General features: G+C 40.9%; 1 protein-coding gene across 1 annotated transcript in view; it reads right to left on the minus strand.

The window, feature by feature from the left end:
* Window positions 1-1,446: 1,446 nt before the first annotated feature.
* Window positions 1,447-26,847, minus strand: part of LOC115439493 (voltage-dependent T-type calcium channel subunit alpha-1G-like) — a 123,054-nt gene continuing 97,653 nt past the window's right edge. The window contains 9 exon segments of the mRNA XM_030163306.1: window positions 1,447-1,617; window positions 1,744-1,944; window positions 2,036-2,105; window positions 4,271-4,372; window positions 5,539-5,636; window positions 7,052-7,231; window positions 10,450-10,782; window positions 13,971-14,152; window positions 21,540-21,633. Coding sequence (XP_030019166.1) covers window positions 1,447-1,617; window positions 1,744-1,944; window positions 2,036-2,105; window positions 4,271-4,372; window positions 5,539-5,636; window positions 7,052-7,231; window positions 10,450-10,782; window positions 13,971-14,152; window positions 21,540-21,633 — 1,431 coding nt within the window.

Here is a 26,847-nt window from a genome sequence, read left to right on the forward strand (position 1 = left end):
CAGGGCCTTAAGGGGTGGTTGGGGGTGACCGAGCTAAGAATGGGATCCGTCTTTCACCTATGTGAGCATATATGACCATATGACATGACCACTCTGACCACCACTGCAGCATTCACCTGGAGGCTACTTGGGAAAGTGCAGGGGAACATCAGGTTAGCCTGGATGAAAATCAAGCCGAGCAAGTCACAAAGTATCTCAATAGTCAAGGGAGAGCTTAAAAATGTGAGATGTCTGAGATGTCTGAGCAACCTGTTAAAAGCCTGAGAAGATGATACAATGCAAGCCCCAGGGACAAAGATCAAGTGTATCAACTAAGGCAGGGCATCCCCAACAGCCTGGAAAACACCAACAGGTCCCTACTACCTGGGAAGCTCAAGCTCTGGTGCCTGCAGTTTGGACTTCTCCCCCATGTAATGCGGCCACTCACCATTTATGAGGTCCCAGTAACAACTGTGGAGAAGATGGAGCAAGCAATCACTTCATACGTGAAGAAATGGCTAGGACTCCCACGCTGTCTGACCAACATCAGCCTCTATAGCAAAGGGGTCCTTGAACTATCACGAGCCTCACTGAAGAGTTCAAGTGCTCTAAAGTGAGACTCCAGCTAACCTTGAAGGACTCCAGAGACCAGACCATCAGCAATGCTGCACCACCCCTGTTAACTGGATGGAAATGGACACCATCCCAGACAGTGTAGCATGCTACGTCAGCCCTGAGGCACAACAATATTGTGGGGCATGTCCATCTGGGAAGAGGAGGCTTTGGCCTTGCAGCAAGTAAACAATCTTGGCGCAAGGTCTCAACATCAGAGAGAGGAAAATGATGGTCAAGGAGGTGCACCGTCAGGAGGAGGCTGAAAGAAGGCCAAAGGCTGTCTCTCTTGCCAAGTAAGGACAATGGATGAGGTGGGAAGGCCTAGAGAGGAGGAAGCTCAGCTGGAGGGAGCTCTGGGACATGGAGGCAAGCAACATCACTTCCATCATCAGAGATGTGCTCCCATCTCCAAAAAATCTCCACCAGTGGTATGGCAAGGATCCAATCTGTGCCCTCTGTCCAACTCCAGCAACTCTAAAACACATCTTGAGTGGTTGTAGGACCTACCTTACCCAGGAGCCCTATACCTGGAGGCACAACCAGATCCTCAAGAGTCTGGCAGCAGCTCCTGAGAACCAGAGGAATACTATCAACCTCTTGCCCCTGAAGACAACCAACTCTTTCACGGCACCAACATTCATCCGAGAAGGACAGGAAAGCCAAACCATCCTATCAAAGCAGAAGCTGAGTGGCTAGCCATGACCTGGGATTGGAAGATGCTAGTTGATATTGGCCCAGCAGCTAATCTTTCCACCTGAAATCGCAGCCACCGCCCTTAGGCCAGACTTGGCACTCTGGTCTGCTTCACTTAAGTTTGTATATGTCAGAGAGCTCACAGTCCCATGGAAGCATTCAGCTGAAGAGGCCTATGAGTGCAAAAAACTGCGCTACACAGAACTGGCAGCGGAGGTGCAACACCGAGGGTGGAAGGCAAAAATGTATCCGGTTGAAGTGGCTTGGAGAGGTTTCGTGGCTTCTTCCACCATCAGGCTGCTGAAAGACCTGGGTACTCATGGGCAGGCTCTGTGGAAGACAATTAGATCAGTCTCTGAAGAAGTCAAAAGAAGCAGCCAGTGGAAATGGATCAAGCGGAAGGACCTATGTTGGACTCTAAGAACATCAACTTGACCCATCCATTAATCCCCCTACCCCATCCCCAACTTGACAACCCGGGTCTGAACCCCGAGTAGGAAAGTAAACAAGGTTTGCGGTCAGCATGAGGCTTGACTCAGGGAAGAGGACGCCCCCGCCTTGCATAGTCCCAGGAGCTGCGCCATTCAAACATCCAGGCATTTCTCTCAGTTGGGCATGGGACACCAGCTCAGGCTGGATCACTGTGTAGCTGGCCACCTTTGATAAGGGTGTCTAGTGCTGAAAGGCCGAAACATCCTATGACTCAAAGGTACACTAGTGATGATGTGTCCAAAATTTACTGAGATACAGCTCCCATCCCCCTCTCAACATCTCCCTGGAATTTTCCTCCACAGCTGTAGTCGAGTGTAAGACTGAACCTGGAAAATGGACAGTTCATGATTCTGTCAACCCTGGACATGTCACCAGTTCATTACAGAGCTGATGTAGACAGATGAATAATCATTCGCTCTCTCATTCACGTCTAAAGGCAGTTTAAAGTTAAACTAATTAAGATCAACTAAAGCTCAATAAATAACCATAATAATAACGACGTTACCATTCTAAGCACTGCATAAAGAATTTAATTACAACTGAATTGTGTATTTTAGAGTCTTCAAACTTCACTGTGTGCTCTGGATGGTCACCAGGCTAATAGTTAACATTGTGTGTGTGTGTGTGTGTGTGTGTGTGTGTGTGGGGGGGGGGGGGGCACTGGTTTGATGTGTAATTAGCATGTTGTTGTGGTGTTGCAGTGCCAGGCCGGGGCTACCATGTCACATGGTGTTTCACCCATAACCACATCCTCTAAAACAGGGGTATCAAACATGCGGCCCGGGGGCCAAATCCAGCCCACCAAGGGTCCAATCTGGGCTGGATCTGTGAAATACACAAATTACACTGAAGATATTAACAATCAAAGGTGTCAAAATCATTTTAATTCAGGTTCCACATACAGATCAATCAGACCTCCAGTGGGTCAGACCAGTTAAATATGATCATAATAACCTGTACATAATGACAACCGCAAATTTTACTGTTTTAGTGTAAAAAAAAAGTAAAATTACATGAAAATGTTTACATTAACAAACTATCCTTTTACAAAAAATGTCACTAACCTGAACAAAAATATGAACAACCTGAAATGTCTACAGGGAAGTAAATGTAAGTAATTACTAATATTCTGTCTGTTACTAAATGTTTTGTGTCGTGTAAGTTGTAACACACACACATTTGTAAATGATAAACTGAGACCTAATACTGTTCAAATTGCACTTGTTTTTCCTCAGACATTTCCAGTTGTTCATATTATTCAGATTTTTAAGGGAATGCTGTAGATGTAAACATTATCATCATTTTCACTGTCATTATTTTACTGGTCCAGCCAACTTGATGCCACACTGGGCTGAATGTGGCCCTGGAACTGAAATGAGTTTGACACCCCTGCTCTAAACAGATAGAAGAGGCACATGGAGGGGGGTGGGGCACGTGGCCGAGATAACACACTGTACTCAGCAGGAGAAACTCCTTCCTCCCTGTGCTCATGTTTACTCACCCCTGACAGGGCAGAAATGTGCAGTGAACACAGACTTGTGTGGGTGGGAGGGGGCGTCGACAGTCAGAAGACAGAAAAGCGCTTCGCTCACGTTACAGTCAGCATTATGGGATGTCAGTCAAATGCAATATTCAGCCGTATTCTGTCAAGAAGATGACTCAGCCATGGGAATAATAAAGCTGCATCTCAAAAGTGCTACATAATTGTCTTTCAATATTCAGTTTGATTTGACCTTATTTTGTGTTTGAATAATCTCATAAAATAATAAAATGTTGATGACGCGCTGCTGCTGCTGTGGGAGGATGCACTATGTGTGGTAATATAAGCTTACCCCAAACTTTAGTCAGTGCAGTCAATGATTGTGATCGATCTTAAATACCTATACAATCTTAGATATATCATGTACTTTAATATGCTGTCAAAACTGTCCTACTAAGCTAATGTTCATTTCAAAAATGAATTTGTCAGTTATCAGTGAACACAGAGGTTTCACTGATACAGTGAAACGTCAGCATTTCAGTGTTCAGTCTAAGTCTGCATCAAGTTGCAGAGTTTGTGTAACATTTTGTTTTGCAACTGCTGAAGAAATAATAACAGAATTACCGTACATCCGTCAGCTGCTTGAAAGATGGTTTAGAATTATGTATAGAGCGTTAACATGTTTAGCATTCATTCCCAAACCCCGACGGGACAAAGGAGGCTGTAATTCATGGAAACACTGCAGTGTAACAGATGCAAGCAAAGGGAAATAATGCCTGTGTTGACTTCATCTAGAAAATGGCATCATTGTAATAATAACGTTGGCCCAAACTAATTAAAAAAAAAAAAAGAAAGATTTCTTGTCTGATACAACACAAAGCCATGACACTCAGACTAAACCTGTAGAAACCACAAAAACTACAGGAGATCCTGTTACAGTCTGGCTGTACATGAACACATGAAATGAAGAAAAAGGCAGAGGACTAAAAGCAGAGGCAGTGGGAGCGGTACCTGGACTCTGGTGGGAACAGGTAGAGTGACCAGGTGTCCCTCTGTCGACACCACTCAGGCTGTTTCTTCTCCAACCAGCGGAACAGTCGGGCAAAAACGACCCTGGATACACATGCACACCACATTCAGCAGCTGGGTTTTCTTCATAGACCAGAAATCAGCAGACCATCATTCATTTGTGTGTTTTTCAGGTCATTTGGTTTGTGCAAATCCACTGTTTGATGAGTTTTAAAGGTTGAACCTCTGAACATACACTATGTTATCTGCATCTGATTTCAGATTAAGGGTTAATCAATCAATCAATCAATCAAACTTATTTCTATAGCACTTTTCATACATGTTACATGTAGCACAAAGTGCTTCACAACAAAACCCCCCACAGTCCCGCGGTTGCAAATAAAAATACAAGCAATCAAAGTAAAATTTACAGTAAGAGTTTAATTAAAAGCTAGCCTAAAAAGATAAGTTTTAAGTTACTTTTAAAAATCTGAACACTGCAGCGGACCTCAGGTCCTCAGGTCGGCTGTTCCATAGTTTGGGGCCATAAAAGCTGAATGAGGCCTCACCATGAGTCTTAGTGTGGACTCTAGGAACAGTTAACAGATGACTACCTGAGGACCTGAGGGTCCCAGAGGGCTCATATGTTAAAAGCAAATCAGATAAATAAATAGGGCTAAGACTGTTAAGAGTTTTAAAAACCAATAAAAGCACTTTAAAACTGATCCTTAATGTTCGAGGTTAGGGGGTTACATTTAAGTATAATAAATATAAACTAGCACTAACTTAAGGTAAGAGCTCATGATTTTTAGCTTAAGTACCTTTACAGGATGTATACATGCATATTTAAAGACTACAGTTCTTATATATGTATATACCAGATGACCCTTAAACCCTGACCAGAACATATATGTCATGTACAAATGTAACATATGTACAGTACATTTGTAATATATCTAATGTATATTGTGATATATGTAATGTATATATTAGTGCTGTTAACATTTTTAATCAGATTAATCACAGAGTTGATTAATTTCGATTAATCACGATTAAATAGCATTCATTTTAATCTATATTAATAGTGTTTCATTGACTAAGCGCAAATAGACTCAAGAAGGGAATATATATATATATATATATATATATATATATATTATATATATATATGTGTACTCCATGTGTTTATTGAATACTTTCAAGTTTCAACAAAACAACTTGAAACACCTGTTCCGTCTTCACTTTTTTTTGTACTCAAATTTCCCATCTACAGTTTAGCTCCTTCTGTCTTCATGGGTTGGTTCTGCTGCCTGACTCCACCTGAACCACTGCCCATTCGTGTATGTGTGACAGTCACTACGGGGACCGACTGCACCCGAAATGCATGACCACAGACGTTCAGAGTCACTCTGCACTGCAGATGGTTTAACTGCATTAAAATTAGTAACCAGATTAATCATGATGATGGATTAATCTGTGTTAATGTATAAATTTTGACAAACCTAGTCAACATACTATATATATATATATATATATATATATATATATATATATATGTGTGTGTGTGGTGTGTGTGTGTGTGTATACATATATATATATATATATATATATTTATGTGTGTGTGTGTGTGGTGGTGTGTGTGTATACATATATATAATATATTATATATATATATATATATTATATATATATACAGGGTGGGGAAGCCAAATGTACACTGAACATGTAGTTGTTTTTCTCAGCAGACACTACGTCAGTTGTTTTGAACCCAAACATATACTGATGTCATAATCATACCTAACACTATTATCCATACCTTTTCAAACTTTTGCCCATATGAGTAATCAGGAAAGCAAACGTCAAAGAGTGTGTGATTTGCTGAATGCACTCGTCCACCAAAGGAGATTTCAAAAACAGTTGGAGTGTCCATAAAGACTGTTATAATGGAAAGAAGAGAATGACTATGAGCAAAACTATTACCAGAAAGTCTGGAAGTGGAGGAAGCAACAAAAAACGTACCAAAGCTTTTATTAAAGCTCTCAAATCCAAAATCCTAAAGGATCCAACCAAATCCATCCAGATACCAGGTATGCCATGGCTTAAAGCAAACTACCCAGATGGAAATTATGTTGGACACAGGATGGTGCTCCAGCCCACACAGCTAGAAAAATACAAGATTTCTGCAAATCCAACTTTAGCAATTTTGGGAATCATGTTTACGGCCGCCCTCTAGCCCAGATCTAAACCCTCTGGATTCTGCTATTGGGGCATTTTAGAACATGCTACCAACAGAACATCACACAGCAATGTGGACTTTCTTAAAGATACTATTAAAGAAGAATGGGAGAAGTTGTCACCCGAATATTAGAGGAACACTTGCGCAAGTTTCAGGAAGCGTGTGACGGCAGTTATTGAGAAAGAAGGAGGACACATAGAATAAAAACATTTTCTATTATGGACATTTCTTGTGGCAAATAAATTCTCACGACTTTCAATACACTGTCTTTCAATCCCTTCCTCAAATATTGTACATTTTGCTTCCCCACCCTGTGTACATATATATATATATATATATATATATATATATATATATATATATATATATATATATATATCAAATGTATATATATATAATATGTCATCTCTGCTCCAAACCCTAAAGACAGGCTCTGTCTCTCAAACTATGCTTTGGAGGACATTTAATCTTCTAAACCAGTAAATAAGAAATATGGCCAAATACACACACATACACACACACACACACACGAATGCAAACACACTGACCATATTGACTTCCTCTTCTGCGTTTTCGTCTTCAGTGTTTTCCTCCAGAGAAACATGTGTGGGGCCCAGGGCTGTGGGAGAACCCTTTCCATTACAGTCTCTGTGTTCTGGGGGGTGTAGCTGGCCCAGTGAGGGGGGTCTGGAGCTATGCATACTGGCTGACCGGTACAGGAAGGGCACCTGGAGGAAAGACAAGGGCGGAAACATACATGGAAGATAGATTCATAGAAAATGAACTATATAGATGTTATACATTAACACCATAGCTGAGGTGATGTTGAGTGGGCTTAGCCTGAGGCGGGGTGGAACTCCAGGGTTCATGCTGGTCTTCATGCGTTTGTTCTTTTAGCCCCCATTGGTTTTCTCTAACATTAAAGTTGCGTCTGACTTTTGTCACCAATTTTTAATCAAATCTGTAAAACCTGAGTCAAAGCCTAAATCATGGATCAGGAAGTCTTTCTGGGATTACGCACTTAAATCTCTTCCCTCAGGGTGAACAATTTCAAAGTGTACTCCACCGTAAACAACCCATTTGTTAAAAACAGAGCTGGTAGGTCACGTGGGCATTCTCAGGAAGCGGAGCTCCATGCAGCTGCAGTAGCAACAGGCAATGAAGCCGTTCCCATGTTTGTTGCTGCTGCGGCCATAATGCGGCTGCGTGGAGCTCCACTTCCCACAATGCACATTGTGACAAATTTATGAAAATGTGCAAATGATGAATATGCTCTGTGTTTAAAAATGATGCTCTGACCAGGCGTCACTATGCAACAGCTTCAAACTGGAGTAGCTGATGTGTCTAAACTGTTCAGCTGGACTGAAAGGCAGAGGATTTAATGACTTCTATGGACTGAAGGTCTTCATATTTCTTTTCTCTTCCAAAAATTAATGAGAATGTTTAATTGTGGTGAGCGCAGGTACAGTCTTCTGATTTTAGATCAATGTAGACTGATTTAGATTTAGTGGATAAAAGAAGGAAACTCTTTGATTCTTTCAGAGGACTTGCTGGGGGTATTATATATATATAATAGTATATATTATATAATATATTATATTTGATATATAAGGAATTCACTCAAAAACACATCAGTGGCGTTTGTATCATAATTATGTGCAGTGTTGGGTTTAAATGTAACAGATGTGTCTACTACACATTTTATAGAGGTTAGTTACAGTGGAAGTGCATATGAAACTGTACACAAGTCCAGCACATCCTGTTCCATCCGACTCTACTTGAAAGTCAAACTACTGATTCTCTAAAATGGTGGAAATGAGCCTCATTTACAGGTGTTTGCAGGTGCACTCTGGATATGTTTCAGTTTGGTTTATTTTTCATATGATTATCTTTCAGGGACGTTTTGATTTAAAGTTGATTTTCCCATTCTTAGACACTCGGGAACATCTGTTTGAATCTATTTCACTTTGAAATCCTCCAGCTCTGGAGTTAATTGTTTCTTGCCATGAAGGAGACTCCTTCCCAGGAGTCTCTGAGTCGATTCCGTTTCTCTTCCAGCCAAAAATGACAGCAGGTGGATTCACTGATTAACATTCCTTTAGTCAGATAGGATTAGAACGGGTAAATACAGCTGCTGAAAACCTGACACTGGTCCATGTTGGCATTCACATTCAGACCTAAAGCAGTTCTAGTATGTGACAAACCTGAAAATGTTTAGTACATATACGTCATCTTCCTAAAATAATTGCCTAAGTTATAAAAAAAACTTAATCAGAAACTGTGTATTTGATGATATAAGCAAAAAGTCATTTTTGTCAAAAAGGCGATGGTGAGGGTTTACAGTTTGGGGAATTTAGGCCAAAAGACCCAGAAGAACTCAGAGAGTTGAAATGAGCTAATGATGCAAACATCTATAAATGAACGTTTAAGGCTCACTGCTTTCATGGTGTTCATGTGACTGTGCATCTAGTGCAGATGTAATTTCCACTTAGGGTATAGTGGACTGTATGCTATATTAGAAACAAGAAATGTCTATAATGACTGTGAACATAACCACTGCAAAAAGCAGGTTTTTCTAGGTTAGGTTATAACCTTTAGGCTCCAGAGGTTTTTTTTTTTTTTTTTTTTTCATATTTAGTTTTGATATTAAGATTTCAAAAAGCTGTCTCTTTCATTTAGTTATGTCGCTGACTTTGGAGCTTACCAGAACCTGATTAATTTACAGGTTTTACATGCAGATTAGCTGGTTAGTTTCATTTCATTACAGATTGGAACCACACACCTATGCTCCCTTGTGTAACTCCCATTTTTCAACTTTTCAGTTAAGTGTATTTTAACCGCAGTACACACTCAAAGATAAGTGAAAGGAACAGCCCCTTAACAAACATCACCTACCAGAAAATGGAACAGAGGGAAGAGGAAGTCCACCGTGAGGAACTGTAACCATGGGTGCAGTATGGTGGACTCAGTCCCAGGAAAAGCCCTGTTGGCTCAGTCTAAAGGCTGCTTTACGTTTACCGCATCAGCCAGCTCTGCAAGGCTTCACGCGGTCAGCTGATGTCATTTTCACAGCCACGCCCCTTCACGCGACTCATCTCAAGCGGAAACTTTCCGCGTCGCGCACCTCAGAAAATTTGTAAGAGACGCTCGGACAACATGGCCGACATTCAGGAGCTCCTGATGGTAGAAGTACAGAAGTACAGGCACTGGGATGAGTGGGACCACCAAGACCACCAGGACCACCAGGACCACCACCACAGCCGAGTGGGGAATGGTTCAGCTACAGTCGGCAAAGAGGAGGAATGGGCAAAAAAAACGGGAAAAACCTTCAGGACAAAGGCAAAAAAGACCAGCAAAGAGAGAAGTGGAGGCCCAGGGGGGAGGGGCCAAACGTCCCACGGATTCTGACAGAGTTGAGCTGGATCTGGAATTTTATTAAACACAGGAAACACACACAAATGTCCCTCTGGAGGAGGGAAGTTTATTGATAACTATGTGAAAACAAGAAACAAACTGATGAATTTTCTTCTTCTGTAGTTTTTTTTACTGTGACAGACGTGTGTTTGTGGCACACTGCCCCCTGCAGTTTGGGAACAGACACCGCGTGCAGCCATCCGGAGGATAAAAGCACCATGCGTCTATTTTCCGCATGTCACATTCGTGCGGCAAACATAAACCAGCCTTTAGGCTACAAGGACATGGACGTGGTTTTCATTAGAAACTTCAGAAACATGGCATTAGTTTTGGATCTTCTCAAATACCCTGAATCACCAGAACTTTTAGGTTGAGATGTAAGAACATAGAAGAAGAATTCTGCACAAAACAAAACCCACTGTGGGTTTGCCAGCGGTGTTGGGTTTACGCTCAGCTGTGCTGTGGGGTCAAGTATCAGACTTTTTATTGGGGGTGGGGGGGGGGGCGGTGACAATGACAGATGAGTGCGCACCTGCAGCAGAGCATCGGGCGGTAAATCCATGGAGCTCCGTGTCTCCATCGACTCCATCCTCCGGTGCCTGGTCTGGGACTGGGACATGGAATCTGTCCTGGCCAATGAGGCGTCGTCGTCCTCCATCAAACCGCCGCCCACTTCCCCGCTGCCTTCGCCCTCGTCAGAGCTGGTCCCTCCCTCTCCAGACAGGAGCGACTGCCGCTCTCCAGACTGGCGTTTCTGACGTTTGAGCGACGGGGCTCGACCCAGGCTGTTCCAGCTGGACCGGCGGCTGGTTCGACCGCTGCCGGAACTCCAGGGGGCGTAAGGAGACGAACTCCTGGCACTGATCTGGAACAGGGAGGCAGAGACAGGATGACAACCACTAGCCCTCAGCCGTCCAAACTCAACTTCACTGGCTGTTGATGCGTAGTCTTCAACCCTGTACCCCCTGAGACATGAGTTCAGGTAACCGCTCACAGTTGAACCCAGGGGTCTCAAACATGCGGCCCACCAAAGGGTCCAATCCAGCCCCTGGGATGCCAAAAATTCCACAGTCTTGAATTGAATTAAGCAAAACACTTAGCTTGAATTAAGGAAAAAATCTTGAATTAAGCCAAAAAAAATCTTCAATTAAGTAAAAAAGTCTTGAATTAAGCCAAAAAAAAATCTCAAATTTAGCAAAAAATCTTGAATTAAGCCAAAAAAAAATCTTCAAGTAAGTAAAAAAAAATCTTTAATTAAGCCAAAAAAAATCTTCAATTAAGTAAAAAATCTTCAATTAAGCCAAAAAAATCTTGAATCAAGCCCAAAAAAATTTAGAATTAATAACGGCATTTTTCCCCCTTTGTTTTAGTGCAAAAAATCACATTAAATTCGGAAAATCTTTCCATTTCCAAACTCTCCTGTACCAAAAAATGTGACTAACCTGAACAAATGTGTCCAACCTGAAATGTCTGTATTAAATTCAGTCCAGTTTGAACTCTTTTCTTCCTGTTCCTCAGTGTTTAGTGTCTTTGGAGATCTGATCCAGAATGCACATGGACTAATGAGAAGTGGAGGAAGAAGACTGAGAAAATTACACTGATTTTACTGAAAAATTTGAGTTTTTTCAGGTTATTCACTTTTTTTGTTTGGACAGTTTAAAAAAGTAAGTATTTTTATCACTTAATGGGGTTTTTTTGCACTAAAACACAGACAAAAATGTGCAGTTGTCATTATTTCTGGGTTCTTCTGTTCTTGTTTTCCTGGTTGGGTCCACTGCAGATCAGATCAGACTGAATGTGGAACCTGAAAGAACAGCAGTTTGAGAACCCTGGTTTACCCCTTTAACCCCTCAGATATGAGTCCAGGTAAAGGTCCTGCTGTCAGCTGTCGTCTGTTTCAGTGTCCTACAGCTGCTGTGAGTATGTGCTGGTGTTTTTCTGACACCTTAGACTAGTCAGTGGGGTTTTCGGATGCTTTGCCAAAGTGGTTTGAGTCATATTTGCCAAATAGGGACAATTTTGTAAGAATGGGACCTTTAAAAAACTTTCATACTTTAAGTCCTAGCTTTTGGTCTAGATTTTCCTGTTTGATTCAAACCACAATCGCAGGTGTGAAATGACTGTGGTCGGACTCAACAACTGGTCCTTATTGTGATCAGAAAGAGGAGGCTGGACTAGATCATCTACAGAGTTAGTTATTGGATGGCATAGACTTTCAAACAGTTACAAGAAGTTACGCTAGGCTGTTAGCACCAATGTGAAGAAAGACAAAAGAGTAAATAACAGTTACTAAATGTTTATAAGGACTTCAGAATAACATTGAACTGGTATTTGAGTACTCTAGAAAGTTCTTTTTTTTTCACAAAAATAAATCATACCAGATTGGATTGACTCGACTCGACATGAGCTAAATTGAAGTGAAAGTCCTGCTGACAGACAAAGCAGATGCAGTGATGTGGGCTTCTTTTCTCAGGTCTGTTATGATCATCAGTGTGTCAAATAAGGAGCGACAGTGGCAGCAGTGAAGGCCCTGCTGAGTGTTGGACCAGCGGACACATTCATCATCATCATCCATCATTGTACCACATAAGACAAGGCTGAAACTTTGAGGATCATTATTGTGAAAAAAATATAGTGGAGTAAATGTAGACCTTTCATGCAGTGTCTTGTGTTGAATTTATTGGAAAAATTGTGTAGTTTCAGAATATAACATCCAAAAATGTGTATGACTTGTCCTTGTGTGACTTTTTACATGATGTTTGCTGAAAAGTGGACAAAAATGACCCTTTTTCAGTGACTAATAATTGGTAAACCCATATTAATGCTGTTGCTTGTTGCAAATGTTCATTGAACTTGCTTCGTTTGGACCTTCGAAGCAGAGCTGATGGTCTGGCTTTTGAATGAGGATCAGTTTCAGTGATTTCAGTTCAAAGTCAATGTCGTCAGATCAGACAGTTCCTCTGAAGACGTCCTGAAACTATCCTGTTTGGATTTTTGGGCTTCTAGGTCAGGATTGTACTTTTAATTCTGTAGAGAGCTATATGATCATACATCTGTATGTATTATACACCTTTCTTTTTCTGTTGTGAATTAAGCATTACCCAGCAATTAAGTCTATTCAAATATTTAATCAGTCAAATCATTACTTTTACTAACCCTACCCCCATTAGGTTTTAGTTTGGGAAAAAAATACATATCATTGTAAAAAACAAAAAACAAAACTTGCTTTCACTCAATTTTCAATATCTAGCCTCCAAAATGTAATCAATTCTGCCCACCTACATGGGCTACAATTAGTTTAGATTATTTAGGTTTACTTTCCTAAAGTCAGATCCGGTTTTTTAACAACCACATTTTCATATTGGTTTTTGAAACTGCCACCAGTTTGTTCTATTTGGACTTGTTCTGTTAATGATGAAGAAAATGTAAGCAGCCAGAGTCACTGTAGGAAGGCTTCTATAGATCAGTTTAGAGTTCAACTGATGAAACAACTCTTACACATGTTATGGAGGAAGGCCTACTGGATATATACATTTTTAAATTTCAGACTGACTGAATAGGGCTCAGATGCCCAGACCAAAGCCATCCAGAGGTGGAGGAAGGAAGGAAGGAAGGAAGGGGGAAGGAAGGAAGGAAGGAGGGAAGGAAGGCCTCCTGGAGGATTCACAGCTCACACATGAACAGAACAAAGCCTGTTAGGTTGGATTTATGACACAAATTAAATGGTTCAGTCCAGTCGTGCATCGGCCAAATTTCATATTTTTTTGTTTCAACCTTGTGTCAGTAAAGGCTCAGTGATTTGAAAACCACAAAAGATTTTGAGAAAATTTGACCCTAAACTGATACATTTTCAGTCCAGAACCAAGAACTGGAATGTTTGCCCTTGATGTCACTAAATTGACCCTCAGACCTTGAACCTTGTCGTATATACAGTCAGGTGTTATCAGGGCCTGGAGTTCATGCCTGGCACTTCTCCACTGACACTGAGCTGCTGTGATGTTTTAAAAGAACATAGGATGGAGGTGCATAAGAAGAAAAAAACCCAACACTGACCGGGGACTTGTCATGACAGCCTGGATCAATGGACACGTTGCTACCACGGCGCGACTCGTAGCCCAGGAGGGGGTCTCCTCCGACAGGTAGCTTTGGTATGGGCATGGGGGTGGCCGCCGTGTGGGTAATGAGAGGAGGGGTCAGGCTGGTCTTCAGGTCCACGTGACCATTTACAGGAACTACTGAGGAAAAGAAGAGGAAGGACGGCGGGTTAGTTTGCAAACGAAGGGAAGAGGATTAACGACGAGCAGGTCCGACGGTAAGAACAAGGAGAAAACAGAGACGAGGAGATAAAAGAGAGCAGACAGAAGAGAAACAAAGCCAAACACGAGATGAAACAAGCGTCACAGAGGAAAATGAAAGCACAAAATCCAATAATAAGAGCAGGATGAGCAGGAAGAGGTGGTGCACAGGGAGGAGCGCCACCAGGGTTAATAACACCTCAATTACACAGCAGACTGAAAGTGGATGCATCACACTGTTATTGAGCAACATGAATATTTCAGTAGAGCATTAATCTTATGGGATGTGTGGGAGAGGATATTATGTTTGGCAGGAACACAAATACATGACATGAGGAGGGAATGCAACTTTAATAACGCTAATTCCTCCGTCTTCCACCCTTTATCCACAACCCAGTAGATGTATATGAGGCGCTCCCAGCTATGTAAGCACTTTTAAAGCCAACATGTGAAGGGGCTGAAGGGGGGATGATACAGTCCGTCTGGGGGAGGGACTCCATACTGCAGCGTTACCAACGGGCCTGTCACTCATCTGCAGCAGGAATTACAGGGGATGGACCTGGTGTATGAGGAATGATGACGCATGAGGCTGTTCTATGGATGTGAGACACGTGTCCTGCCCAGTGTTTGCACAAAGGACGACCTCTGACGGAGGATGGACAACAGGTGTGTGTGTGTGTGTGTGGGGGGGGGGGATAACTCTGCTTCTGTTGTGACACAAACGTTTACATTTACATACATTTTCAAAAAAGCACTAAACTGTATCTGATCTGCAGGGATGTAACAAGGATTATGGTTATGGTGGGCGCCAGCATCTGACGGTTCAAACACAGATCACATGACTGTTTATGAGCAGAGCGCAAAGGCCGCCATACACTGTGCCATTATTTCGATGGTTGCACGCAACTCCATCTCAAACTGTGCGAATTTATGGTAAAGTCAGGCTCATGATTCCTGTTCTCACACTGTAGGACCATACACCAGAGGATACACCACACTGTAGGACCATACACCAGAGGATACACCACGCGGTAGGACCATACACCAGAGGATACACCACACTGTAGGACCATACACCAGAGGATACACCACGCTGTAGGACCATACACCAGAGGATACACCACACGTTCCAGTGTTGGATCCGGAAATACAACATTCAAATACCAAGGAATCTGGAAGTGCGTAGACGATTGTGTATTGGCGTGAGTCACCAAACGGTAGTGCTAAACAAAAACCAACGAGCTGCTTTGGTAACATGTGCCATTATCTGTGAGGAATGAAAACAGAAGAAAAGACGACCAGGTGTTTGGTGCAGGACTTGTTTGTCCAGACGTGGACAGTATGGGCTGTCAGTCCTACAGCAAGGGAACGAGAGGGAAGATGCTAAAGATAAACTGCACTAGGACAATAGACAGCTACTGTTAGCTTAGCATTAGCTTACAGTAGCTGGCTGTTATTGTACTGGAGCATGCACAGTGTGTGAATCTGAGGCCCATGGGCTCGTGGCACTGCTTTGACAGTGCCATACCCTCACCAGGAGCGAGCAGGATTTCAAACAGCAGCACATTCAGCTCAATTTAATCTGCAGTGGGCCGAACCAGTCAAATAATAGCATGATAGCCATAAATCACGACAACTCCAAATTGTTTTACTGCAAAAAAAATTACATTGAATCTTGCCAATATTTACATTTACAAACTATCCAAACAAAAAGATGTGAATAACCTGAAAAAATGACATTTGTTAAGAAATACAATCTTACCAATATTTTGCCTCGACTTCTCATGCATACATTTGCATTACAGATCAGATCTACGAAGGCACAAAACATTTCGGAACAGACAGAATATTGTTAAAATTGCACTGAATTTTCTTCAGACATTTCAGGTTGTTCATATTTGTTCAGGTTATTCACATTTTATTGTTAAAGGATAGTTTGTAAATGTAAACATTTTCATAATTTAATGTTTTTTGCACTAAATCAAAGATAAAATTGGGTGTTGTCATTATTTATAGGTTATTATGATAGTATTTTTGAGTTTGATGCCCTAACTTGCACTTTGCAAATTCATCCCAGGGCCGGATTGGAACTTTTGGCGGGCCGGTTTAGGCCCCCGGGACGCATGTTTGACACCTGTGGCTTAGAAGCAAAACTATTAGAATACATGGAACAATGAAGCGGCTTAAAGAACAGTCAACCCATTGACCTGAGTTTGAGCATCGATGATAAGATGGAGTTTTGGAAGAATCTGATTTTCTGTTTGTGCATGTAAATATTGTGATCTTCATATCATAATTACTTAAGTTATCCACTATATGGACAAAAGTATGTGGACACGTTGAATTGAGGTGTTTATTTTTTAACATGGGTCTTGGATACAAAACAATAATGACATAATATCTATAATACAAAATCCACGTGGCCTCTGCGTGCATGCACGTGTGTGTGTGTGTGTGTGTGTGTGTGTGTGTGTGTGTGTGTGTATGTGGGATTCACACAAATCTGGAAAGCTGACTGCTGCAGCTTGGCATACTTTTGTATTTTTGATCAAGGAAGACAGTAGCAAAAATGGCAAGTTGACAGGACAAGTATTTTGAGAAATATTAGTCATTTTGGAATACAGTAGCCTCACAGTAACGTTGCTATACCCAGAATGTTTGGCGGTGACTGCTGGACAAATGCGGTACAGCATGCACAAATGCACAACAGCCGGAAAACGAGCACATCTAGAACCTATGGATCCACACAGGTCAACATGCTAGTGGTTTTACACTGGATAAACATCACTGCATTGGTCAGTTTGGTTTAATTTTTTATCTTTGTTTCCAAAGGGCCTCAGACATGGTTTTGACTCCAGTTCTCTCAACATTCATTTATTTTCTTTTTTTTTTTTTTATCCATATATGATTTTAAATGATCTATCTCTAAATTTCTAAAATATTTTTCATGTTCTAACTGTAAATAATAATTTTCTACCACAACTAAACCGTCTACTTTCTTCACATCTCACTGAGGAAGAAAAATCCCCTATTAAACTTTAAGGAAATAATCATGTTTCTAAACTATATGGACATAAATATTGGGACACATCATGTCTACAGCTGTCAGATGTCCTGTTTGTGAGGATTTGACAGAAAGATCAATATTATCTAGCACACTGACCCATGGGTTTTTCCCACTGCCATTTTCAGTTGAATAATCTCTCAGCTGGCATGTCTGTTTCTGTACATGGAATTTGATACCATGGCAACATGGCCCTATTGTTTAAAGGTTGCTAGGTAACCCACTTCAAAGATTATTCTGCGATTCTGGGCATAGCAACATGATTGTTAGGCTATTGTATTTCAAAATTACTAAGATCTCCCAAAATATTGGTCCTATCAGCTTGCCCTTTTTGCTAGTCTGTTCCTTGACCAATAATACACCGTTAATACTGATTCTAATACTGACCAGAAGTTCTATTAGTTTATCAGACACCTATGATAGCTCTTCAGTTTTCATTCTCTTTCTAACAACATCCTAGATGGGAATGTTTCCTCTCAGTCAGTTTCTCAGTTCTGCTTGTTTTTAAGCTACACTCTATATCCAACAGTATTCCCTCTCCTGCTTTGACTCTCATATGAATGTCAGGTCCATCCCATTCCTAGTCTATGGGTTCAGTCTGACGTGGCTCCACCCTTTGCAGCTCTAACAGCTTCAACTCTTCTGGGAAGGCTGTCCACAAGGTTTAGGAGTGTGTTCATGGGAATTTTGGACCGTTCTTCCAGAAGCGCATTTGTGAGGTCCCACACTGATGTTGGACAGAAGGCCTGGCTCTCAGTCTGCGCTCTAATTCATCCAAAGGTGTCTATGGGGTTGAGGTCAGGACTGTGTGCAGGCCAGTCCAGTTCATCCACACCAGACTCTGTCCTCCATGTCCAAATGGACCTTGCTTTGTGCACTGGTGCACAGTCATGTTGGAAGAGGAAGGGGCCGGCTCCAACTGTTCCCACAAAGTCGGGAGCGTGGAATTGTCCCAAATGTCTTGTTCTGCTGAAGCATTCCCAGTTCCTTTCACTGGAACTAAGGAGCCCAGCCCAGCTCCTGAAAAACAACCCCACACCATAACCCCCCCTCCACCAAACTTTACACTCGGCACAATGCGCTCCCACAAGTATCGTTCTCCTGGAGACCGCCAAACTCAGACCCGTCCATCAGATCGCCTGATGGAGAAGTGTGATTGGTCAGTCCAGAGAAGGCTCCCCCTGCTCTACAGTCCAGTGGCGGCGTGCTTTACACCACTGCATCCACCGCTGTGCATTGCACTTGCTGATGTATGGCTCGGATGCGGCCGCTCGGCCACGGAAACCCATTCCATGAAGCTCTGTGTGCACTGTTCTGGAGCTAATCTGAAGGACACATGAAGTTTGGAGGTCTGTACCATTGACTCTGCAGAAGTCGTCCACCTCTTCACACTCTGCGCCTCAGCATCCGCTGACCCCGCTCCGTCAGTTTCGTGGCCTACCACTGCGTGGCTGAGTCGCCGTCGTTCCCAAACACTTCCACTTTCTTCTAATCCAGCTGACAGCTGACTGTGGAATATTTAGGAGCCAGGAAAGTTCACCACTGGATTTGTGTCACAGGTGGCATCCTATCACAGTTCCACGCTGGAATTCACTGAGCTCCTGAGAGAGACCCATTCTGTCCCAAATGTTTGTAAAAGCAGTCTGCATGCCTAGGGCTGGATTTAATACACCTGTGGACATGGAAGGGACTGGAACAGCTGAGTCTGAGGATTGGGATGGGGGGAGACAAGACTTTGGCAATACAGTGTACTTTGTCTCTACCAACACCACGGTGCAGCAGAACCCAACTCCCTAAAACTTCCCAGGACAACTCCAAGGTCTTCCGTTCTGTCTGTTTGTATCTACTTTCTTTCTTTGCTTAGCGACAGCATCATACATATATAACCAATCCCATTTCAGCTTAGTACAGGCTAATAATTAGACGGACTTCCTGGACAGGTCAGAACTGACTTCTGAGAGAGGGCGGAGCTTCGTCAGTTTCTTACTTGTGCACAATAAAGGAAAGCCTGGTTGACAACCAATTCATTTTCCATGAATTTCTTTGTTGTTTACGCCTCCACAACAGCATAAGTATGTCAAGCTGCAGCAGCCAGCTCTTTCCAGATTTTGTGTGAATCCCCAGACACATAAACGCACCCAGAGGCCACTTGGCTTTTATTATCATAATCATATGATATTTATCCCAATATAAAACTATATTATGACATCTGTCATTATTGTTTTGTATCCCAGACCCCTGTTAGAAAAGAAACACCTGAATTCAATGTGTCCACATACTTTTGTCCATCTGTGTATGTTTTAGGTAATTATGATATGAGAATGACAATATTCTCGTATAATTTCTAGATACTCAGTAAAGCCTACCGCTGGTTTCTTAGAACATGGAAAACGGCTTATCTGGAGTCCTCTAACAGAAGTGGTTCCATGTAGACAGTGTTTAATAAATGCATTAGAACACCTTCCACTGTTTATGTCAGACATCCATCATCAAACACTGCTTTAATGTTGACTCGGTCATTTTCACTGATTAGACCATTTGGAGAATGAGGAATTTCACACTGAATTTACTGTTTTCTTCACAAATGTGAGGTGGTTCACAGAGACAAATTAATCAAGTATAACATTCATCATTAAAACTTATTTTTCTGTTCAGCAATGCAAATAAATAACTACAATTTAGAATTTTCAAGCAATAATATTGTGCTTTAATATTTTTTCTTTTTTTTTTTGTAAAGTAGTAAATAATACAGAAACATAAACAAAAAATTCCTTTGTTAATTAATCTGTTCATTTAGGGCAGCCGTGGCATAAACTGTGGCATTTGGTGGTGGTATAATGCATTTGCAAAGCACTGTACATTTCATGTTTACAATGTGCACAGATGATATAACATAATGGTAGGAATTTGACTCTTTACTTCTGAAGTGACGAGAAAACAAGAGCTTTTGTCTTTACATGCTGAAATAATTCCCAACGACCTGAACAACCAACGTTTAACTCTAACATGGTAACTTTAAAGGATAAGAAGCTGTTAAAAGTCCAGTGTGTGGGATTTATAGGATTTAAGAGGATCTGATCATAGACCTAGAGTTGACATCCCATAAATGACAAAGTCCAAAATGTTCCCTTTAACACAGCACTTCCATGTTCTGTGCCAGTTCTGTCAAACTCCTGTTAGTTCAGTTCCACATTCAGCCCAGTTTGATCTGCAGTGGGCCGGACCAGTCAAATAATACCAGTGAAAAAAGGAAAATTATATTATGATCAGGTTTACATCGACAAAGTTTCCTTAAAAATCTGAATAACATGAACAACTTGAATTGTCTTAAGAAAAACAAGTGTAATTTGACCAATATTCTGCCTCAGTTTATCAGTTTATCATTTACACATGTGCGTTACAATCACACTAAACATTTAATAACAGACAGAAATTGGTAAAACTGCATTTACTTTTATTAAGACATTTCCGTTTGTTCATATTTGTTCAGGTTATTCACATTTTTTGAAAAGTATAGTTTGGTAATGTAAATATTTTCATGTAATTTTACTTTTTTACACCTAAAAAAGAGAAAATCTGGGGTTGTCATTATTTATAGGTTATTGTGATCCTATTTGACTGGTTCTGACCCAGTTTAAATCTAATTGGACTGTATGTGTCTGCATGTGGAACCTGAATTAAAATGATTTTGACACCATTGATTGTTCATATCTTTGGTGTATTTTTGCATTTCACATATTCATCCCGTGGGCCAGACTGGACCCTTTGGTGGGCCAGATTTGGCCCCGGACCGCATGTTTGACAGCTGTGTTCTGTGCAGCCGCTGTAGTTAAGGGGGGATCCACATGGTTTTAGAAGCTCACTGCTAAACGTCTGTGAGGATCACATACTGAACCTTTCACAGTCCTTACAGAATGTATATGATGAGCAGTTGAGTTGAACAAAGTTTTACTTTTTAGGGTTACTGGTTCAGTTAATGCTTCCCTACATGAGGCTTAATTTACAGATAAAAGCAGACTTGTCTTCATCATCAAAAGCAAAATAATGGAAAAATTATGTCAAAACACTTTTAAGTAATCACATTAACTTCCAGTTTTGGCACCTATCAAATGTCAAACTACAAAACTCCCAGATTTGCTTGGGTTTTAACTTTCTTCCCTTTTTTTCAGAACAGACCTTTTAATTTTCAAACCAAACCCGATGATCCCAGACCCAGCCACAGCAGATGTGTGTGTGTGAAGTCCATGAGGTCAGTCTACTCACCTGCAGAGGCTGATAAGTCCTTCTTGCTGCCGTTTACATCCTCCATACTTCTGGCAAAGGAATCAATCTCCGAACCTGATTTAGAAGCATCACCCTTGACACACAAACACAAACACACACACACACACACACAAACACACACAGTGTCAGATGTGAACACCAGTGTACACAGGTTTCTCTCAGAAGGCGAGACAGCAGGAGGCTGTTGGGTTGAAGCTGCCTCTAAACACAGATCTCTGTTCAGATGGTTTTGTTTTTTGCATCCATGTAAAGTATCATATCAGTCAAATGTTCAGATCTGACCTGGGATCAGTCATTAGAGGCAGCCTGTGGTTTGGAAGCAGATGGGGGGGGGGGGGGGGGGGGGATGTCCCTGATTCCAGAGGTTTAACAAACACAGGGGTCCCTTCAGTTCCAGACGGTGTTGCCATGCAAGGACGGTGAGAACGTTCAGAGGTAAACCACAGCGGAACACCAGCAGGAACATGACAACGCCTGCATCTGCTCCGTTACAACACACACACCATGGACGCTCACTAGTCATTCTCACCTGGAGTGACCTGTTAACACCGACAATGAGCTTCAGTGTGGTTACACAAGGTCCAACACACACACACACACATACACACACACTATACACATACACACACACACACCACATACACACACACACCACACACATACACACACACACACACTACACACACACACACACTACACACACACATACACATACACACACATACACACACACACACACACACACACACACACATACACACACCACACACACATACACACACACACACACACCTACACACATACACACACCTACACACACACACATACACACACACACACACATACACACACTACACACACACACACATACACACACACATACACACACACCTACACACATACACACACATACACACACCTACACACACACACCTACACACACACACACACACAGGGCTCCTCTCTGTTTGTGTTCCAGGTAGTTGTGTGTAAATCGTTCTCCCCTGCTGACCTTCCTCTGACTTCTAAGCAGCTCATCCACTGACTGGAGGTTGAACTCAGCTCTATGTAGACGCCGACTGCACTGAGCGTCCACCAACCAGAGCCTGCAGAGTCCACTAATATGGAGCAGGGAAGCAGGTGGATGGCTCTGACTCCAGAGGTACCAGCAGAATAAACAGTCTGGACCAAACCTCATAAACTAATCACACATCTCCTTCTAAACAGGACATGACTTTTGGACTCTTCCCATGAGTGTAATAAACAAAAACAAAAGATGTGTAGATACACTGCATACTGCCCAGGCTTACTATGTTGGATCCAAACAGAGTGTACCCCCCCCCCCCCCCCCCCCCGTCCTCTAGTCCAGGGGTGTCCAACTCATTTTTGTTCAGGGCCCAGTTGATCTAAAGCAGGCCAGACCCCTAAAATAATGACATAATAACCTGTTAATAATGGCAACTCCAAGTTTTCTACTTGTTTTAGTACAAAATTATAAAAATGTTTACATTTTAAAAAAAGATGTAAACAACCTGAAAAAATAGAAATTTCATTAGAAAAATTAGTGCCATTTTAACAATATTATGCCTCAACTTATTCTTTACACATGTACATTACACACTGTTACACACACATTTAATAACAGGCATAATATTGTTAAAATTGCGCATTTCACGTTTTTCATATTTGTTTTATTTATGTATTAATTTGCATTTATTGTGAAAGGACAGTTTGTGAAATGCAAATATTTTCATAGTGTAATGTTATTTTTTTCACACGATTTGAAAGAAAACTGTGTGTCGTCATTCTTTATAGGTTACGTGTTATTATTTTACTTGAAATCCTCCTGGTCTGTCTGTGGAACCTGAACTAAAATGAGCTGAACCTTCACTGTTCATGTCTTCAGTGTCATTTTGCTCTTCCATCCCGTGGGCTGGACTGGACCCTCTGGCGGTCAGCCTTTGGTCTGTGGACCAGGTGTTTGACACCTGTGCTCTAGTCTGACTGGGTTTGTCTGGCTGCTCCACAGCACATCCATCCTCTGTCCAGCGCTCTCCTTCGCTTCCTGTCGATGCTCCGTCTACATCAAACACAGACTAAGACGGAGGTTTTTGGCAGAGCTGGTGCTTCTACACCCAGGCTGAAATAAAAGGACGGGGGTCCAAGAGCGGTGGGAGGTGAGACGTCTGATGCACACTCTGCTCTCACAGAGAGGAAAAACAACAAGACCATGCACAGTTAGATATTGGGTTTTCTGTTGTAAAGCTGCGGTAACAGCTGCTCAGTTCATTAACCAGTTAGTTATAGGAGCAAAGGTGTGGGGGGGGGGGGGGGGGGGGCAGAGCACTTGGAGAAGACGGGACACATTCTCCGGCAGCCATCATGGACACATCAATTTAAAACAATCCTGTTGTCTACTGTCCAATGATCCTTATGTTCTGTGTTTAACGCTGCTTGTATGTAGGATGGAACCAGATGAACATTTCAGATCAGGGTTATTGTGTCCAAACGTACCACAGTTCTCATTATTATCGCAGTGTTGTTGAAACTGTGCTCCAAATGTTCAAAAAGTACTGATACACACACTGAAAGAATTTAACCAAGTGTGGATTTTGAAAAAAAAACAAACAAATACAATAATCGTCCCAGTGTCCCTTCTGTGTCAGAAACATTCACATATTAACCCTTAGTGGTCTGAGTCTATTTGTCTGTTTTCAGTCCTTTTGATTTGGCCTTTATATACTATAGAAACAAATGTTTACTATACCCATGTTTGGATCTGTTTTTTCAGCACAAATCTCATATCATCTGTCTGTTATTTTTTCACTTTAACCTGCTACAAAAACACAAAAGGACAAAACACACAAAAAAATAAAATCCAATTTGAAAATGTATAAATTTGTTGCATAAATAACACACAGATGTTTAACGAACCTTTTCACAGACTTTCAAAGTGAATATTGGTTCCAAACATAAGGTATGGAAAATTTAAATTGTAATAAATTCAAACTATACTCAAATATTTGAAATTAAAGCAGATCTGTACATAGGTGTTTTTTCCCTAAAAGTGCAATAATCAAACACAGTTATCATGAGAATTAGAATTTAAACAGTAATACTAACCGTCTGTGATTTTACCACCGTTTATCGTTATAGCGGTAATGGTTCCATCCATAGTTGTACGGTGATAAAACCTGTGCAGTTATAAATCCAGCGGTACCTGGACTTACCAGTTTCATTTGCTCCGTAACTAAATTTGCACATATATCAAATCAATTTTCCCAGTTGAAATAAACTGAAATTCCAGTAATTTGTTCCAGCCCTGTTGGTCCAAATATGTCTGTGTATCCAAAAACTAACCAACTCAAATAAATACATGTAAATTAAATCCTCATTATTAATGTTCCAAAGACACACGGAGCCTCAGCAGAGTCTGTGGAGCCCAGCACACTGTAAAAAAATCTGTAATTTAACAGAATTTTCACTGTTTATTTGACAGATTTGTCCTGTATTTTCAGATACAGGAAAATATCAGTGAAATGACAAAAACTGACTGTGATTTTACATGTCAAATGGAAAAGAACAGGAAAAAAGGTAACTGTGAAGAACCAGAAAATTTCCATTTTTTAAAAGTTTTTTTTTTTTCACAGTGAAATACAGTACAAATACATTTGCAAATGTATCATAATTTCACAAATATTTCTTTTCTATTCATGAGATTAAACTGTTAATTAAAGTTTAATACTGTAAAATAAATAATAAAACCAGATAAAATACTGACAGTTAACGGTAACAGAAGTAGTTCTGTCAGTTGAACCAGACTTGTTTGTTCATTGACAAATATCTTGTGTAATTACAGGAGGTTCACAACAAAAATGCTGAATAAATGTGTTTTTGTGAATGTATAACATGTATAAGCACTGATAAACTGTCCAAATACAGTTTTTATCAGTGGATTGGACAACTGAGTCTGACTGAAAATTATTTATATATATTTATAGGGAATTGGATTGTTTAATACATGTAAATATTCTTTATTAAACATTAAAAAGTCAAAAAATATGTAAAATCTCATGTAAAGTTAGGGCAAAAAAACTGTATTTGAATTATGGAAAATTACCGTATTTTTATGAGGGTTATTTTCCGTTATTTAACAGTATTTTTTTGGCACCCCAACTGCTGAAATAAATGTTTTGGGTTTTTTTTACATTTTTTTTACAGTGTAGGCTGTATAAAATGGGTTTAGAGGAGGAACCATCGGTTCTCCTGCAGAAGCCGTGGTGAGCAGAGACAGAACATCCACCACCACAGTGCATACTGGTTGGTTACTGGATACCACAGCTAGTGGCAGTGTATCTGAAGTTCACTCATAACCCAGATTTTAACTCACAACTCAAAGCAAAAAAACTGAGCAAGCGGTGGTTTGTAACTCAGAAAACTCATAAGTCAAGGTACTGGTGTATTACAAAAAAAAGCCTTTAAATTTTATAATTATAATGTGATAACACAATTTAGAATATCAACTATTTTTCAAAAAGTGATTGCGAGACATTTTCTTTAACACAAAAACAAGCGCAAAATGAAACAGTCTCATAAATGTTATTGGTTAATTATGTACAGCCGCCAGCTTTTTTTTCAGGAGTCTTTCTGTTTTTATTCTATTTCTTTGGACACTCTAGTATGTGCTCTGCTGGATTTGTGATTAGAAGAGTTTCACATCTGCCATGTTTAACAAACTGGACTTTTCTGTTTATTGAATAAAACACTGAACTGTCACATGATTTCCATTCATACACATTTAATAGTGTTCATGATGTGAAGGCACTTTAGTGCAGGAGTGTCCAACTCACTTTAGTTCAGGGGTCACATTCAGCCCAGTCTGACCTCAAGTGGACCGGAGCAGGAAAATACTGATATGATTTATACACATAATTACACGATCAAAGTGTTTACATCGACAAACTTTCCTTAAAAATGTGAACATGAACACCTGAAATTACTTAATGAAAATAAGTGCAATTTTAACAACATTCTGCCTCAGCCTGTCGTTTAATATGTACATTCTAACTGACAGATCCCAGTGGATCTACAAACACAGGACCTGTAGTAAAACTGTACTTCTTTTAAGACATGTCATGTTGTTCATATCTGTTCAGGTTTTTCACATTTTTCACATTCACACCCAGAACTGCGACACACTGACCTCATTCCAAAGCCGACTCAGATCCTCCTTCATAAACAGACTGTCTGTTCCACCTCCTCCACCTTCTCTTGTGTGTTTTCTTTT

This window comes from Sphaeramia orbicularis, chromosome 19, assembly GCF_902148855.1.
Source record: "Sphaeramia orbicularis chromosome 19, fSphaOr1.1, whole genome shotgun sequence".
NCBI classification, from domain to species: domain Eukaryota; kingdom Metazoa; phylum Chordata; class Actinopteri; order Kurtiformes; family Apogonidae; genus Sphaeramia; species Sphaeramia orbicularis.